Raw genomic sequence first — 17098 nt, forward strand, 5'->3', positions numbered from 1 at the left:
CCTACATTTCAGAGCCTGTACTTTTTTACTTGAGTAAATAAGTTGAATCTGTACTTCTACTTGACTAAAGAATGTGTGTGTAGCCTACTTTGTCCATCTCTGATCTGCTTGCAGTACAGTATGTTTCTCAACACGGCGCCCCCGCTGCGCAGAGGGAGCACGCCGCTGCCCGTCAAGCACCAGCTGCGGCGGGAGGAGGCCGTGTCCGACGACTGCGACTGGATCCCGGGCCTGGAGCAGCCCGCCACGCTGCCCATCAGCGACACCACGGCGGTGCCCCGCGACGAGTCCTTCGGCCAGCTGGGGGCGCCCCCGTCCGGCTACCACGGGGGGGCGCTGAGGATAGTGCTGCTGGGACAGAACGGCGTGGGCAAGTCGTCGCTGGCCTTGTCGCTGGCCGGCCAGTCGGACCGGTCGCTGTCTATAGACTCTGAGACGCAAGCCTGCGGTAATGGCTCCAAGAGGGGTGGCTGTTTGAGTGTGTGTGTGTGTGTGTGCATGTGTTTCAGTCAGAGACACTGAGTTGCGTCAGTTGGGACCGTTTATTCTAAGCACAAAATGGTTGTAATATACAGTTGTTAGGTTCTGCTCCTGTAAATAAGTCAAAGGAGTATGCAAGAGCTTCTGCAGAGAGGGCAATAAACCCCCTCCAAGGCATAGTAGACAGATCAACCAAACATATGAGAAAAAGAACGTAGGCAGCGGGCCCCATACAACAAAAATCCAAGATACGTCAGTCTCCATAGCAGTTAAAGGCCTTCATTCAGTATTGGCTAAACCCAACACATGTCAGCAATGACTGCCTCCATCCCCTGATAAAGCATTTTCCCCCTCATATGGACATGATGAACCCCACATCCGAGGAGCACCTCTCCTTTTTACAACATATTCTCTAAGCCCAGTAGCATTCTTTTCTCTTGCTACAGTTTTATAAAACCAGGCATAATTCGGAGATAGCTTTCACAACAATCCTGTGTCCAGATAAGAGCAGGAGGAGGTCAGTGTTCTGCCTGAACTAACGAGATACTCCATATCGGTGTGTTAGGGTCGCCTCCCTTCTGACACTGACAACAGTCTCAGTTCTCGGAGGGTCTAAGCTCATAAAAATCCATATTTTCCTCTCACCTCCCTACTGCAGCATCAGAGGGAAAATCCACCCAAAACCAGGACTCGCACACGCCAGTGATCGTGGGCCTGGGCTCAAGCAGTTTGTCCTTGGATGTAAACACATTACCGAGTCCTCCTTCCGGGTGGATTTTCCCCTGTAAAAGCGCAACCTTGAGCTCTGATCCTCCACTCTGCTGCTCTGGCCTGGCTCAATCACTGTGTCTGTCTGTCTCTCACAGCAGGGGGTAATCAGTGTTTGTCCTCGACCCTCCGACCAGCCAATCAATCAATCAATCAATCTATCTATCAATCAATCTATCAATCAGTGTCGCTGAGAGACGGCCATTCTGCTCTCCCACTGACTCACTCCATACAGTATTCATCAGCGCTCGTGTAGCTACACTCAGATTCATGCATCATGAATGGGCAGAATGTGCTATTTCTAAAAGCCCTTTTCCCTCGCTAGGAGCTTGTCGACATTTTCCTGACGGGCCTCATCCTGTATGAGAACAGAAGCAGCCCACGTGTTGAGCACCGCAGCTCCTCTGCTGAGGACACAATGTAGCTGCTAGGTTCATCTTTAAACCGCACAGCAGAGTGAGGACACAATGTAGCTGCTAGGTTCCTCTTTAAACCGCACAGCAGAGTGAGGACACAATGTAGCTGCTAGGTTCCTCTTTAAACCGCACAGCAGAGTGAGGACACAATGTAGCTGCTAGGTTCATCTTTAAACCGCACAGCAGAGTGAGGACACAATGTAGCTGCTAGGTTCCTCTTTAAACCGCACAGCAGAGTGAGGACACAATGTAGCTGCTAGGTTCCTCTTTAAACCGCACAGCAGAGTGAGGACACAATGTAGCTGCTAGGTTCATCTTTAAACCGCACAGCAGAGTGAGGACACAATGTAGCTGCTAGGTTCATCTTTAAACCGCACAGCAGAGTGAGGACACAATGTAGCTGCTAGGTTCATCTTTAAACCGCACAGCAGAGTGAGGACACAATGTAGCTGCTAGGTTCATCTTTAAACCGCACAGCAGAGTCGACACAATGTAGCTGCTAGGTTCATCTTTAAACCGCACAGCAGAGTGAGGACACAATGTAGCTGCTAGGTTCATCTTTAAACCGCACAGCAGAGTGAGGACACAATGTAGCTGCTAGGTTCATCTTTAAACCGCACAGCAGAGTCGACACAATGTAGCTGCTAGGTTCATCTTTAAACCGCACAGCAGAGTGAGGACACAATGTAGCTGCTAGGTTCATCTTTAAACCGCACAGCAGAGTGAGGACACAATGTAGCTGCTAGGTTCATCTTTAAACCGCACAGCAGAGTGAGGACACAATGTAGCTGCTAGGTTCATCTTTAAACCGCACAGCAGAGTGAGGACACAATGTAGCTGCTAGGTTCATCTTTAAACCGCACAGCAGAGTGAGGACACAATGTAGCTGCTAGGTTCATCTTTAAACCGCACAGCAGAGTGAGGACACAATGTAGCTGCTAGGTTCATCTTTAAACCGCACAGCAGAGTGAGGACACAATGTAGCTGCTAGGTTCATCTTTAAACCGCACAGCAGAGTGAGGACACAATGTAGCTGCTAGGTTCATCTTTAAACCGCACAGCAGAGTGAGGACACAATGTAGCTGCTAGGTTCATCTTTAAACCGCACAGCAGAGTGAGGACACAATGTAGCTGCTAGGTTCATCTTTAAACCGCACAGCAGAGTGAGGACACAATGTAGCTGCTAGGTTCATCTTTAAACCGCACAGCAGAGTGAGGACACAATGTAGCTGCTAGGTTCATCTTTAAACCGCACAGCAGAGTCGTCGGCGTCAGTGTTCTACTCTGAGAGTGTAAAAAGCTATCCCAGTGTTTCCATCACTCCACACACATCATTTCACACGCTCCAGAGCCATCTCAGCTGTATAAGTGGACACGCAACACGCCAATTGAGTTCATGAAGGACTTTTCAAACATTCCAACCTCTTCCAGGTTGAGGTGTATCTCCACATTCATATACTGCCACATAATCGTAGATGGCTATTGGAATTGTCCTGTGTAATGTGTGCTAAGTTTTTTTCTGCTGACACTAGTGTGTGTGTGTGTGTGTGTGTGTGTGTGTGTGTGTGTGTGTGTGTGTGTGTGTGTGTGTGTGTGTGTGTGTGTGTGTGTGTGTGTGTGTGTGTGTGTGTGTATGTGTGTGACATGGGTGTTTGTCTGCAGGTGAAGGCTATGAGCGCTCGGTGACGGTGGACGATGAGGACAGCAAGCTCGTCATTTATGACAACTGGAAACAGGTGAGTCACCAGCCAGCAGCATGGTTGTCTCTCTCTCAAGCTTAATTTATACTTATTATAAAGTGTCACTCAGCAAATGGTCGCAGACGAAAAAGAAAGTGTCGCTCATGGTGTTGCATTTATACTTCAGTGAGCGTTCGCCTCGGTTCAACGGTCATGTGACAATGGTCATGTGACAATCGAACGCTATAAGCGCAGACAGCCAAGGCAAGAGAGGGAATAGAATGCACAGTGAAACCACCTCAGAGGCAAGATGTAACGTACTTGGCTGCAGCCGCATATAAACGACACACAACTCACCTCCTCTCTCTCTGGGATTTTCTTTGTGATTTTCACGAAGTCATACATCAAGGACAGGCTGATAAAAATAGCGGGGACACGTTCATTCATTTCAATCGAGTGAAAACCTAAACAAGGAAGTCAAGTGCGTGCCGTCTATATAGCCAATCAGACTTGCGCGACACATGTGACGTCGTCAGCGACACTAGACATTTCACTAGGTAGCAGACACTGCTCGCCAACACTTGTCGACTCAAGTCCTCATTTCTGTCGGCGACCGTTTCAAAAGTGTCGGCAGACAAAGCATAAATTGGGCTTCAGCCTTCTGGTGCTCTGCTGACCTCTCTCTCTCTCTCTCTCTCTCTCTCTCTCTCTCTAAGCCTTCTTGTGCTCGGCTGACCTCTGACCTCTCTCTCTCTAAACCCACTCACCCTTTCTCTCGCTCGCCCTGCCTGCACTTAAAGGCCCACTGCTGATCTACAACCAGCTTTGTATCATTACAAAATCAGCAGTATATGCAAATGATGATTGTTTAACTTCCCTCCATCTTGTCTGGACCGAGAGCTCCCAGTTCATTCGCAGAACTTCCTGGACCAAATTACACGATGTCTTTTGGTCCACGAAGTTCTGCGACTGAAGGTAGAGACAGCGATAGCGATAGCGATAGCGATAGCGATAGCGATAGCGATAGCGATAGCGATAGTGATAGTGATAGTGATAGTGATAGTGATAGTGATAGTGATAGTGATAGTGACAGTAATAGTGACACCATGGCAAAACTGCCCCAAATGACATCGTTATGACACCATTTGGACCAGGAAACTGTGTGAATGAGCGGGGAGCTCTCAGACCAGGCAAGATGGAGGGAAGTATGCTCATTTGCATACTGCATACTACAGATTTTGTAACGATACAAAGGTGGTTGAAAATCAGCAATGTGGCCCTTTAAGTTATGGAAAGAGCCATTTATTGGATTTCTCGCATGTGAGTAGACTGTGTGTGTGTGTGTGTGTGTGTGTGTGTGTGTGTGTGTGTGTGTGTGTGTGTGTGTGTGTGTGTGTGTGTGTGTGTGTGCGCGCGCGCATGCGTGTGTACGTGTGCGTGGAGGCGTGCGTACACGCGCGTGCGTGTGTGTGTGTATGGCAGCAGCTGGGCCTTTATTAGCTTTTTGAAGTCCTCTCACTTGGAAAAGTGGAAGTTACTGTCATTTTAAACTGATTTGCTTCAACTTCATATCCACGGGGAGCAGGAACTTTGGAGCGTGGGGCGAAATTGCCGCTACAGTATGCATCATCGACCTTTTTGGGATGAGTAGTCTGAATGGGCGAATATACGACCCTTTGGTGGTGCTTTTGAAATGGGGAAAAATGGAGAGGGGGAACAGCTTGCCAAAGACGCTTCTCTGCGCCTCGTGACGCCGAGGACATTATGCAAAAGCCAAAAAGCATACAGTCATAATTGCCTATTAATGCTGTGATGGCATAGCAGAGCACTCTCATTAGTGTGCTCTTTGAAGGGTGCACTTGTTCTCCCAGACTCCAGAGCTGCTGCCAGCTGTGGGGCTGAGGCCATTGTACTCCGGCTATCTGCGCCTCATCCCGCCCTCGCAATCAAAAGATGGACAAGCTGTTACCTCCACACATGGCCACTTTCCCCCTCAAGTGTCTCTCTGTTCAATTGACCCCTGCTGGGAAACACAGCTAGCCAGGAGTCACCCTCCCTCGGTCGCCCTCACAGAAGTGTGCATGCTACTTTTGGACAGTAAATGCACACAAATGAATAGACAGTATGTAATGTGCAGCAGTGGATTCTCTGACTACCAACATGATCGTCGCAGGTTCGAGCCCCCCGCGTTACCTCCGGCTTGGTCGGGCGTCCAATGCGTCCATACAGACACAATTGGGCGCGTCTGCGGGTGCAGCCGGATTAAGGGTATGTGTCTTGGTCACTGCACTAGCGCCTCCTCTGGTGGGTCAGGGTGCCTCTTCGGGGGGATGGGGGGAATAGCGTGATCTTTCAAAACGCTATGCCCTGCCACACGAACATACACACACACACACACACACACACACACACACACGCACACACACAGACACACGTGCGTTACACTAGAGAGCTGCAAACCCGAGGGTACCCTCGCGGGCCCCTCAGGCCTGGCCAATACGGGCTGGGGCCGGGCTTTTTTTTTTAATGAATTGCTCCGAGCCGCCCGGGCCGGGTTCGGGCCCATTTCAATAATAAAATAAAATGAAGCTGTATTACTCGCTTTATTTTACACAGCAGAGTGAGACCAAGAGGAGGAGGAGCGCACAGACACACACACCCTCACCGTGACGTTAGACTGCCACTCCAGTCCACAATCCACGTCATGACATGTTCCAGTCAGCGTGCTGTCACTGTCAGCATAAAAAACAACAACAAAACAAGCCGTGTGTCCGTGTCGTGAGAGAGGAATAAGGACATATGGACATAAAACAAAGTTTGCGAGGGGAGAGTTAAACAGTCCCCACTGCAGTAGGGAAAGCCCATTTCAACCTGTTGAAAACAAACCCATCTACCATACATTGTGAGGACACTAATGTGACGTTATTCAATGCAGCTATAAACGGTAAGTCTGCCTTTTTAATTTCGATATGCTTGAGTGACATAATGTTTCAGTTTGTGGCATTGTTGCTGTTGGCAATTAAACGATCTAACTTCTCTTTCTCGAGACAGATATGTCCGGATTTTGATAGGCCACGGTATCGTGTGTGAGAGGGGGAGAGAGAGACAGAGAGAAAGCTGCGGTGGTTGTCTTTATAGGCAACACAGTCTAGCAACGTTTTGGACCAACGAGTTCAGCAGCGCGGCAGCATGCACAGAGAGGGAGAGAGAGATGTGTCGTCATATCGTGATATTGATGTCGGGCCTCGCAACGGGCTCGGGCCAATTAATTTCATAACTCATCCGGGCCGGGTCGGGCACGGGCCTGCATGTCACGGGCCGGGGAGGGCTCTGGCCGAGATTTCAGGGCCGCGCAGCTCTCTAGTGTACACACACACACACACACACACACACACACACACACACACACACACACACACACACTGGTGCACAGAAGGTCCGGGGTGTCTCCTCTCCTTAGCCAGACGCTGTGAGTGTTGTTTACGTCAGGCTTTAAATAAGTCATCCCGCGTTCCTAAATTAAACACTACTGGCACGGTCGGCCTTCACCTAGCCTTGACATTGGTTTGCTTGATGTATGGCCTACATCACTTAACCAGCCAATCAGCTTCTGTATGCCTATTTAAAGGGCCAGCAGAGGAGATTGAGGTCACTGCAGGCCAGAGGGAGGTTCTCTCGCCCTTTCCTAATGTGTGTAACCTTCAAGCCAGTCACACCTGTGTGTGCTGTGGGCTTTGTGTACACTGTGTGTGTGTGTGTGTGTGTGTGTGTGTGTGAGTGTGAGTGAGAGAGAGAGAGATAGAGAGAGGGTGTGTGTCTCTGCTAGTGCCGGTGCCACGGTGTCTCCATTCATTCCTGTCTTTGGCACTAGCCAGTCTACATATTGGATAACCATTATTATTTGATAGCTCCAAATTAAAATATTTATAGTAGAGAACCTAAGCCCGAGGCTTGGAGAAATATAGGTCAGTACAGTGTGTGTGTGTGTGTGTGTGTGTGTGTGTGTGTGTGTGTGTGTGTGTGTGTGTGTGTGTGTCTGTGTGTGTCAGGCCCGGCGCCCCCGGGGGCCTGTCGTGGACTCATTTTTAAAGCTAGAGTGAAGATCCTGGGATCATATGAAGACTAGAAAACCTAAGGAATCCGTCGGTACCAAACATGTCATGCCAGCTTGTCGGGAACGGGGTGCAAGAATGCTCCAAATCCAGGCGAAATTCTGGCATGGGAAAAACTGCCCCCTCAGTCACTTCATCCTGGAGCCGGGCCCGAGCATTTTGTTATTTTCTTTTTGTGTGTGTAGTAAAAATGCTGCATTTGTCAGACAGATAGAGACTGTTTCTGCCCAGGAGGACTTAGAAAAGGGTCCAGGATGTCATTTGGGCGGAGAGATAAACCAGCTCTTCCTTGAGCACATTCTTCTGCTAGATTACAGGGAGGCTTCTGCCACCCAGCACTTGGAACAGAAAAAAGAAATCAAAATAAGACATCTTCCCAAGAGTCCTCTGTTCCCTGCCTGGACATTGTTCTTTCCACTGTGTTGCTCTTCAGTAGTGCAGCCTTTTATGATGTTCTTGGCTATTTGCCATTTCCTATTCCCTGCCCCAAACCACACTGTACCTTTAAAGATCCGTTAACCACCAAGTCCACCGAGTCGGCTGCCTCTCTGGCATCGTGACATGCAACAGCGATTTCTCATGTTGAAAAAACCTTCGGTCCAATGAGCGCCGAGGGGGGCTGACGATTAGCCAATCAGCACCAAGGGCGGGACTAACGCCGTTGTCAAATGACAACAATGGCGATTGCTATAGACCTTATTCGATTGACGACACTCGCGTACTGGCACGCCCACCGCCACCATATTGTCGACATAGAGCTGCAGCTCTCAAGTGACAGCCTATGTGGAGCAGCGTTTATAGGAAGCTAGCCGCTGTTAGCGTTACCTGTATCGTTCCAATTGTGTTCGGATGGTGACCTGCGTTACACACGGCTGTAGTAATGACAGCAATAAAGTCCCCGTGGTTTGTTTCTATCTCTACCGTCCACAGACGTGAAGGGAGCGAGACTGGGGATACGTCAGCAGCACAGGAGAGGTGTGTGAATAGTTAGGAGAGACAGGTGAAACTTTCTGACAGCTCCTCACAGCAAAGTCTGTTCACCTCATTCTTTTGTTTATTTATTACAGGCATTAACGGCTGCATACAAACAACAACTGTGGGTTTTTTATAGCTGTCATTACATCGCTATTTTGTAATGGAACAGAAACGACAATAAGGCTGTTACTAGTTGTCAACTGCAGCGCTGTGTGCACGCAGGACGGTATGTCAACAATATGGTGCGTCCAGGGTTAGCGAATAAGGTCTATAGAGGAGATAGACGCTGCTATATCGAGGCTATTTCAAGTACCAATTACATTGAAATTCAAACAGCACTCTGCTTTGAAGGCATTTACAAAGTCAAATCTCAGATATTTCACTGAACTCACCTCACGTTCTAATGATTTAGGAATGAGACTCTGTTGTGTGCTTTAGGGAAATTCTCTTTCTTTGAACCTGGCTTCTCCAGTTGAAGATACTCTTTACTGCAATGCTATCCTACTGTGTGTGTGTGTGTGTGTGGGGGGGGGGGGGGTTGTCTGCTGCGAGGTCAGTTGTATTTGGCAATGATGTGGTCAATGTGGGAAGGGTCAGCTTACTGTGTGTGTGTGTGTGTGTGTGTGTGTGTGTGTGTGTGTGTGTGTGTGTGTGTGTGTGTGTGTGTGTTGTGTGTGTGTTGTGTGGGGCCTGGCCAGCACGGACCAGATGGCCTCTGTAATATATTTCCTTAGGGAAGTGTTGTCTTTGTGCAGCAGAGAGAGAAGAGTGAGCAAACTTGCCAACTCAGCACTCTCTCTGCTCTAAGCCTCCTACAGTCTGATCAGATCACTAAGCCTCCTACAGTCTGATCAGATCACTCTAAGGCCCAATCCCAATTCCTATCTTAACCCTCAATCTTAACCCTCAGTCTCAAAAATGCGCACTCCCGCGAAGTGCTAGTGCTGTCCCGATTCTCAGTGTGTTGAGTTAAGGGTGAAGTTTAAGGGCTGTATGTCCCTTACTTTTGAGATTTTCCAGGACCACCCTTGGCAGTGAGTGCGATCCCAGAATCCGTTGCGTGTCATCAGCTAGATCCATTCAGATGGAAGATGGCGGCGAAAGGAGGAAAAAAGCAGCCCTACAAAGTTAAGTATTTCCTTGTTAATAGAGATGTAAAAATTACGATAACCATTGTATTAACTTAGTTTAATGTCATTTTATGGATTTCCGTTTTGGAATCCTAACAACAATTGTTGTTGCTAACTATCGATAGTCAGTAGCCGTGCTGGTGCGGTCAAGCCATATTATTATTATTATAACATTGTTAACGTTGTTACGAAATGCCATAATTCTCGGTGGTAATGTCGTTGTTGAGTTGTTTTTATCAAAATACAGCCTACGTTTGCACGGACATTTTTGTAAGATGACCGGGCTAGTGTTATCTCCCAGGCTGTTTATCTAATGATAGATCGTTAGATAAAAAGCATGGGAGATAACTGCAAACTATTATCACATGAACACGGTAGTCAGTAGTTACAACATCCAGCAGTGCCGATAACATGTTTCGGTTTAACTGGTGACCGTGTTAACTCGGCTACGTTGCAACGTTAGCAATGTTATAATATAATATAATAATAATAATATGGCTTGACCGCACCAGCACGGCTACTGACTATCGATAGTTAGCAACAACAAATGTGTTAGGCTCCAAAACGGAAATCCATAAAATGACATTTAAACTAAGATAATACAATGGTTATCGTAATTTCTACATCTATATTATCAAGGAAATATTTGTAGGGATGCTTTTTTCCTCTTCTTTTGAATTGACAGACTGGACGGGAGCTTTGGCATATTGCTGCCCCCCACAGTCTGAAGACGTATCTGCCTTGGGCTGTCCCATTTTAAAGTCGCAAGATAGCCCTTAACACTTAGTTTTGAGGGCTACTAAGATTGAGGGTTGAGCTTGAGGGTTAAGATTGAGGGTTAAGAAAAGAATTGGGATTGGGCCTAAGCCTCCTACAGTCTGATCAGATCACTCTCTGTGCACTATTAGCCTCCTACAGTCTGATCAGATCACTCTCTCTGTAATAAGCCTCCTACAGTCTGATCAGATCACTCTAAGCCTCCTACAGTCTGATCAGATCACTCTCTCTGCACTAAGAATCCTACAGTCTGATCAGATCACTCTCTCTGCACTAAGCTTCATACAGTCTGATCAGATCACTCTCTCTGCACTAAGCTTCATACAGTCTGATCAGATCACTCTCTCTGCACTAAGCCTCCTACAGTCTGATCAGATCACTCTCTCTGCACTAAGCCTCTACAGTCTGATCAGATCACTCTCTCTGCACTAAGCCTCCTACAGTCTGATCAGATCACTCTCTCTGCACTAAGCCTCCTACAGTCTGATCAGATCACTCTAAGCCTCCTACAGTCTGATCAGATCACTCTCTCTGCACTAAGCTTCCTACAGTCTGATCAGATCACTCTCTCTGCACTAAGCTTCCTACAGTCTGATCAGATCACTCTCTCTGCACTAAGCCTCCTACAGTCTGATCAGATCACTCTCTCTGCACTAAGCCTCCTACAGTCTGATCAGATCACTCTCTCTGTAATAAGCCTCCTACAGTCTGATCAGATCACTCTCTCTGCAATAAGCCTCCTACAGTCTGATCAGATCACTCTCTCTGCATTAAGCCTCCTACAGTCTGATCAGATCACTCTCTCTGCATTAAGCCTCCTACAGTCTGATCAGATCACTCTCTCTGCAATAAGCCTCCTACAGTCTGATCAGATCACTCTCTCTGCACTATAAGCCTCCTACAGTCTGATCAGATCACTCTCTCTCTGCACTAAGCCTCCTACAGTCTGATCAGATCACTCGCTGTGCACTAAGCCTCCTACAGTCTGATCAGATCACTCTCTCTGCACTAAGCATCCTACAGTCTGATCAGATCACTCTCTCTGCACTAAGCCTCCTACAGTCTGATCAGATCACTCTCTCTGCACTATAAGCCTCCTACAGTCTGATCAGATCACTCCGTCTGCACTAAGCCTCCTACAGTCTGATCAGATCACTCTCTCTGCACTAAGCCTCCTACAGTCTGATCAGATCACTCTCTCTGCACTAAGCCTCCTACAGTCTGATCAGATCACTCTCTCTGTAATAAGCCTCCTACAGTCTGATCAGATCACTCTCTGCACTAAGCCTCCTACAGTCTGATCAGATCACTCTCTCTGCAATAAGCCTCCTACAGTCTGATCAGATCACTCTCTCTGCACTAAGCCTCCTACAGTCTGATCAGATCACTCCCTCTGCAATAAGCCTCCTACAGTCTGATCAGATCACTCTCTCTGCACTAAGCCACCTACAGTCTGATCAGATTGTGACTCACCCTCACCCACCTCATACCATATCCTTCCGTCACTTTTGTCTCGCCTTCTTCCCGTCCCTTCATGTGTCACCTTACATCTTTATTGATCAGTCTGCTCTTTCATTTTGTTCTGAAAGTGCTGCAGATCGGTCCTAATAGACCCCCCCCCCCCCCCACATATAATCCTTGGCTTCAAGGGAAAGGAGAGAGAGAGAGAGAGAGAGAGAGAGAGAGAGAGAGAGAGAGAGAGAGTATCTGCTGTCTGTGAGTGTCTGTGTGTGTAAAATAGAATGAGAGAGTCAGACAGACAGGATAACACGTCATTATACCAAAACAACAGAATACGTCGATTTCCAATTACTCCCAAAATGACATAATACTGTATGAGCGAGGCAGGTGATACGCCTCACGTCGGGTATTGAGAAAATGTCACATAGTTATGTTTAAACATCGGTTTTGTTTAGGCAACTAAAACAACTTTGCTTATCTTTAGGCAAGTAAAAACAACTTAGTTAAGGTTATGGTTTGAGTTACGGTTCAAAACAGAACATGTCGTCGAGAGGCGATGAGGACGTTGAAAGATGAGGAAACAAAATGGTAGCTGGAGTTTGTATAGTACATGTGTGCCTGCCTGTACGTTGTGTGCCTGCCTGTACGTTGTATGCCTGCCTGTACGTTGTTTGCCTGCTGGTACGTTGTGTGCCTGCCTGTACGTTGTGTGCCTGCCTGTATGTTGTGTGCCTGCCTGTACGTTGTGTGCCTGCCTGTACGTTGTGTGCCTGCCTGTAAGTTGTGTGCCTGCCTGTACGTGTTGTGCCTGCCTGTACGTTGTGTGCCTGCCTGTACGTGTTGTGTGCCTGCCTGTACGTTGTGTGCCTGCCTGTAAGTTGTGTGCCTGCCTGTAAGTTGTGTGCCTGCCTGTACGTTGTTTGCCTGCTTGTATGTTGTGTGCCTGCCTGTACGTTGTGTGCCTGCCTGTACGTGTTGTGTGCCTGCCTGTACGTTGTGTGTCTGCCTGTACGTTGTGTGCCTGCCTGTACGTTGTGTGCCTGCCTGTACGTTGTCTGCCTGCCTGTACGTTGTATGCCTGCCTGTACGTTGTCTGCCTGCCTGTACGTTGTCTGCCTGCCTGTACGTTGTGTGCCTGCCTGTACGTGTTGTGTGCCTGCCTGTACGTTGTGTGCCTGCCTGTACGTGTTGTGTGCCTGCCTGTACGTTGTGTGCCTGCCTGTAAGTTGTGTGCCTGCCTGTAAGTTGTGTGCCTGCCTGTACGTTGTTTGCCTGCTTGTATGTTGTGTGCCTGCCTGTAAGTTGTGTGCCTGCCTGTACGTTGTGTGCCTGCCTGTAAGTTGTGTGCCTGCCTGTACGTTGTGTGCCTGCCTGTACGTTGTGTGCCTGCTGGTACGTTGTGTGCCTGCCTGTATGTTGTGTGCCTGCCTGTACGTTGTTTGCCTGCTGGTACGTTGTGTGCCTGCCTGTATGTTGTGTGCCTGCCTGTACGTTGTGTGCCTGCCTGTAAGTTGTGTGCCTGCCTGTACGTTGTTTGCCTGCTTGTACGTTGTGTGCCTGCCTGTATGTTGTGTGCCTGCCTGTACGTTGTGTGTCTGCTTGTACGTTGTGTGTCTGCCTGTACGTTGTGTGCCTGCTTGTACGTTGTGTGTCTGCTTGTACGTTGTGTGTCTGCCTGTACGTTGTGTGTCTGCTTGTACGTTGTGTGCCTGCCTGTATGTTGTGTGCCTGCCTGTACGTTGTGTGTCTGCTTGTACGTTGTGTGTCTGCCTGTACGTTGTGTGTCTGCTTGTACGTTGTGTGTCTGCTTGTACGTTGTGTGTCTGCTTGTACGTTGTGTGTCTGCTTGTACGTTGTGTGTCTGCTTGTACGTTGTGTGTCTGCCTGTACGTTGTGTGTCTGCTTGTACGTTGTGTGTCTGCCTGTACGTTGTGTGTCTGCTTGTACGTTGTGTGTCTGCTTGTACGTTGTGTGCCTGCCTGTACGTTGTGTGTCTGCTTGTACGTTGTGTGTCTGCTTGTACGTTGTATGCCTGCCTGTAAGTTGTGTGTCTGCCTGTACGTTGTCTGCCTGCCTGTACGTTGTGTGCCTGCCTGTACGTTGTGTGCCTGCCTGTACGTGTTGTGTGCCTGCCTGTACGTGTTGTGTGCCTGCCTGTATGTTGTGTGTCTGCCTGTACGTTGTCTGCCTGCCTGTACGTTGTGTGCCTGCCTGTACGTTGTGTGCCCGCCTGTACGTTGTGTGTGCCTGCCTGTACGTTGTGTGTGCCTGCCTGTACGTGTTGTGTGCCTGCCTGTACGTGTTGTGTGCCCGCCTGTACGTTGTGTGTGCCTGCCTGTACGTTGTGTGTGCCTGCCTGTACGTTGTGTGCCTGCCTGTACGTGTTGTGTGCCTGCCTGTACGTTGTGTGCCTGCCTGTACGTGTTGTGTGCCTGCCTGTACGTGTTGTGTGCCTGCCTGTACGTTGTGTGCCTGCCTGTACGTGTTGTGTGCCTGCCTGTACGTTGTGTGCCTGCCTGTACGTGTTGTGTGCCTGCCTGTACGTGTTGTGTGCCTGCCTGTACGTGTTGTGCGCCTGCCTGTACGTGTTGTGTGCCTGCCTGTACGTGTTGTGTGCCTGCCTGTACGTGTTGTGCGCCTGCCTGTACGTGTTGTGTGCCTGCCTGTACGTGTTGTGTGCCTGCCTGTACGTGTTGTGTGCCTGCCTGTACGTTGTGTGCCTGCCTGTACGTTGTGTGCCTGCCTGTACGTGTTGTGTGCCTGCCTGTACGTGTTGTGTGCCTGCCTGTACGTTGTGTGCCTGCCTGTACGTTGTGTGCCTGCCTGTACGTGTTGTGTGCCTGCCTGTACGTTGTGTGCCTGCCTGTACGTGTTGTGTGCCTGCCTGTACGTGTTGTGTGCCTGCCTGTACGTGTTGTGTGCCTGCCTGTACGTGTTGTGCGCCTGCCTGTATGTGTTGTGCACACACTGTGGATGTTTGTGTGAGCAGGTGGGGACGGGTTTGACCTTTGGTTTCCATGTAATGGCTGTGAGCTCTGCCCTGACCTCATGTCTCTTCCTCAGTGGATGTCAGTAGTCCAGGGTCTCCGTGTTCCGCGCACCATGCAGGGAGCATGCCGGATAACAAGGGGTGACTCACACATGCAGAATAGAGCCAAATAATGTCTTTTTGCAGAACTAGAAAGAACATTCGTTGGAGTCCTCTCAGAGCCAGTTATAGAAATAATGGTTGTTAAGAGATTCATTGTCATATTCACTGCTAATGGTGTCTGATTTGAGTGGTTGTGAATATGCACATAATGTATTTGTGTGAGTCAGTGTGATACAGTGACATACAGCCGTGACTGTGAATTCTCTGACTTCATTGTACATTTGGGGTGTTATGTGCATAGAAACAGTGGAAAATGTATGAGATTGATTCAACTATACAATTCAGGGATATTTGCTAAAATTGCATGTGTATGTATGCTAACAAATGCAGGGGTTTTCAAAGTCTGAGACTGTGGGCCTCCCCCTGGACAAAGTTTGGAAAAAGGTGCCCCCCTCACTCAATTCCTGGATGCCTACAGGATCATGATTATGTTATTTGATCACATAGACATAGCCTGATATTGCTGTTTGACATACTTCAGACTGATACAGATACAGATACAGATACATAAAACGGTCTGTCTCAAGGGATTTTGTATCTCTCTTACCAAATCACCCACATGTAGGCTATCCTCTATGAGATCTCCTTTTACAGTTTTTCACAATTGTTAACACAAAAAGCGAAAATTCAGGCACAATTTGCACAGCCTTCACTTCATGTACCAATCGCTCGACCCAATTTGGCACAACTTCACACTCCCTTATCTGCATTAGACTCTGACTTTCCTTCTTTACACTCTGATGTCAATTACACATCACCTTGTTGTCAAAACTCTACACACAATGTTCAGTTGTTGCACACACAACCAGAAAACATTTTTGATGCATATTTGTGTGCTGTTTTATGTTTGACTATGAAAAAAGTAGGCCTACACTGAGACATTTTACAAAAGGAGAAATGGCTCATTCTCCAGAGTCATTGTCATTCATATGGTGTGTTCCATTTCTATGATTGTGTTTTCAATTTTGCACTTCAGTGTGCTGTAAAATAAATGTTTGGTAGTGTGCAGAAAATACTTAGTTGTGTGTACTCAATAAATGGTACAGTATGTGTGTGTCATTTGAAAATATGGCTGTGTGTACCAAATGAAAACACCAGTTCCATTTTGTGAACAGTTAAGAGATGTGATGGCAAAGAGTCATCTTGCAAAGGGAGTGTCAGGTTTAGCATTTTGTGTGTGAGGTTTTCAGTTTTGTGTGTACAGTTTTGAGAAAGCCGTTATTGTGTTGAGAAACGTGTGTTAACAATTGTGAAAAACTGTAATAACTAAATAGTCATATTTTCCACTTTCATTCACTGAGCCTCCCCTGCACCTGCTTGGAGGCGGAGCTCCCCGTGGGGAGGTCCGCCTCCCATTTTGAAAACCTCTGCTATAGATGAAAAGTGTGGTGGTGTGTAACCATCTGACCAGGAATGAGGAGCTCCACCTCTGCATTTACAAATAGGAATCTGCAGGTTCATAAGGAGAAGGCTGAACCATTGCACCATCTCTTGAGACTCGTTAGTTGCAACGTTGTGAGATTACAGAGAGATCTGACCACGCCCCCAAAATCCTGAGAAAACCGCCTGGTCAGCCAGATGAGTTGTGTTTTAGAATCGTTGATGCATGAATAATGTGAAGTTCAAGTGTCATATATTTACTGTTTGAAGCCATCCTTCCCGAGGCTGTGATGAATGTGAGATTGGTATAAATGTTTGATGTGTGCATGTGTGTGTGTGTGTGTGTGTGTGTGTGTGTGTGTGTGTGTGTGTGTGTGTGTGTGTGTGTGTGTTTGTGTGTGTGTCCGTGACCGTGTGGTATTGACAGATGGCCTGTGCTCGGTGAACAGAGGGGAGCTGCTTAAAGAGAGACAGAGAGAGAGAGATAGAGAGAGAATAGGCACTGTCCTGAGACTTACTCTGCCTCCGTTTGATAGAGAGGCGTATTTACTTGGTCAGAGTTTTCCTCCTGGAGCGTTCCATCACACTCCCAATCGATGTCCACACAATGTTCCTACTCCTCTGCTCGTCTGCTTACAATGATTAGTCTTTCTCTCCCTCTCTCTGCCTCTCGTCGTTTCGCCTCCCCCCATCCCTCCATCAGACAGTGACAGGTGGCCGGGTTGCCTTCCACGCCAGTAGCTCCCTCCCCTCCTCGCGTCTCGTTTCC

General features: G+C 48.1%; 1 protein-coding gene across 1 annotated transcript in view; it reads left to right on the plus strand.

Moving 5' to 3' along the window:
- Positions 1–120: 120 nt before the first annotated feature.
- Positions 121–17098, plus strand: part of rem2 (RAS (RAD and GEM)-like GTP binding 2) — a gene marked incomplete at both ends in the record, with an annotated part of 27662 nt that continues 10684 nt past the window's right edge. The window contains 2 exons of the mRNA XM_083658803.1: positions 121–448; positions 3327–3400. Of these exons, the coding sequence (XP_083514929.1) occupies positions 121–448; positions 3327–3400 (402 nt within the window). The remainder of the gene's footprint in view (positions 449–3326; positions 3401–17098) is intronic.

The sequence above is a fragment of the Poromitra crassiceps genome (assembly GCF_964638095.1).
Source record: "Poromitra crassiceps genome assembly, chromosome: 23".
In the NCBI taxonomy this organism is placed as follows: Eukaryota; Metazoa; Chordata; class Actinopteri; order Beryciformes; family Melamphaidae; genus Poromitra; species Poromitra crassiceps.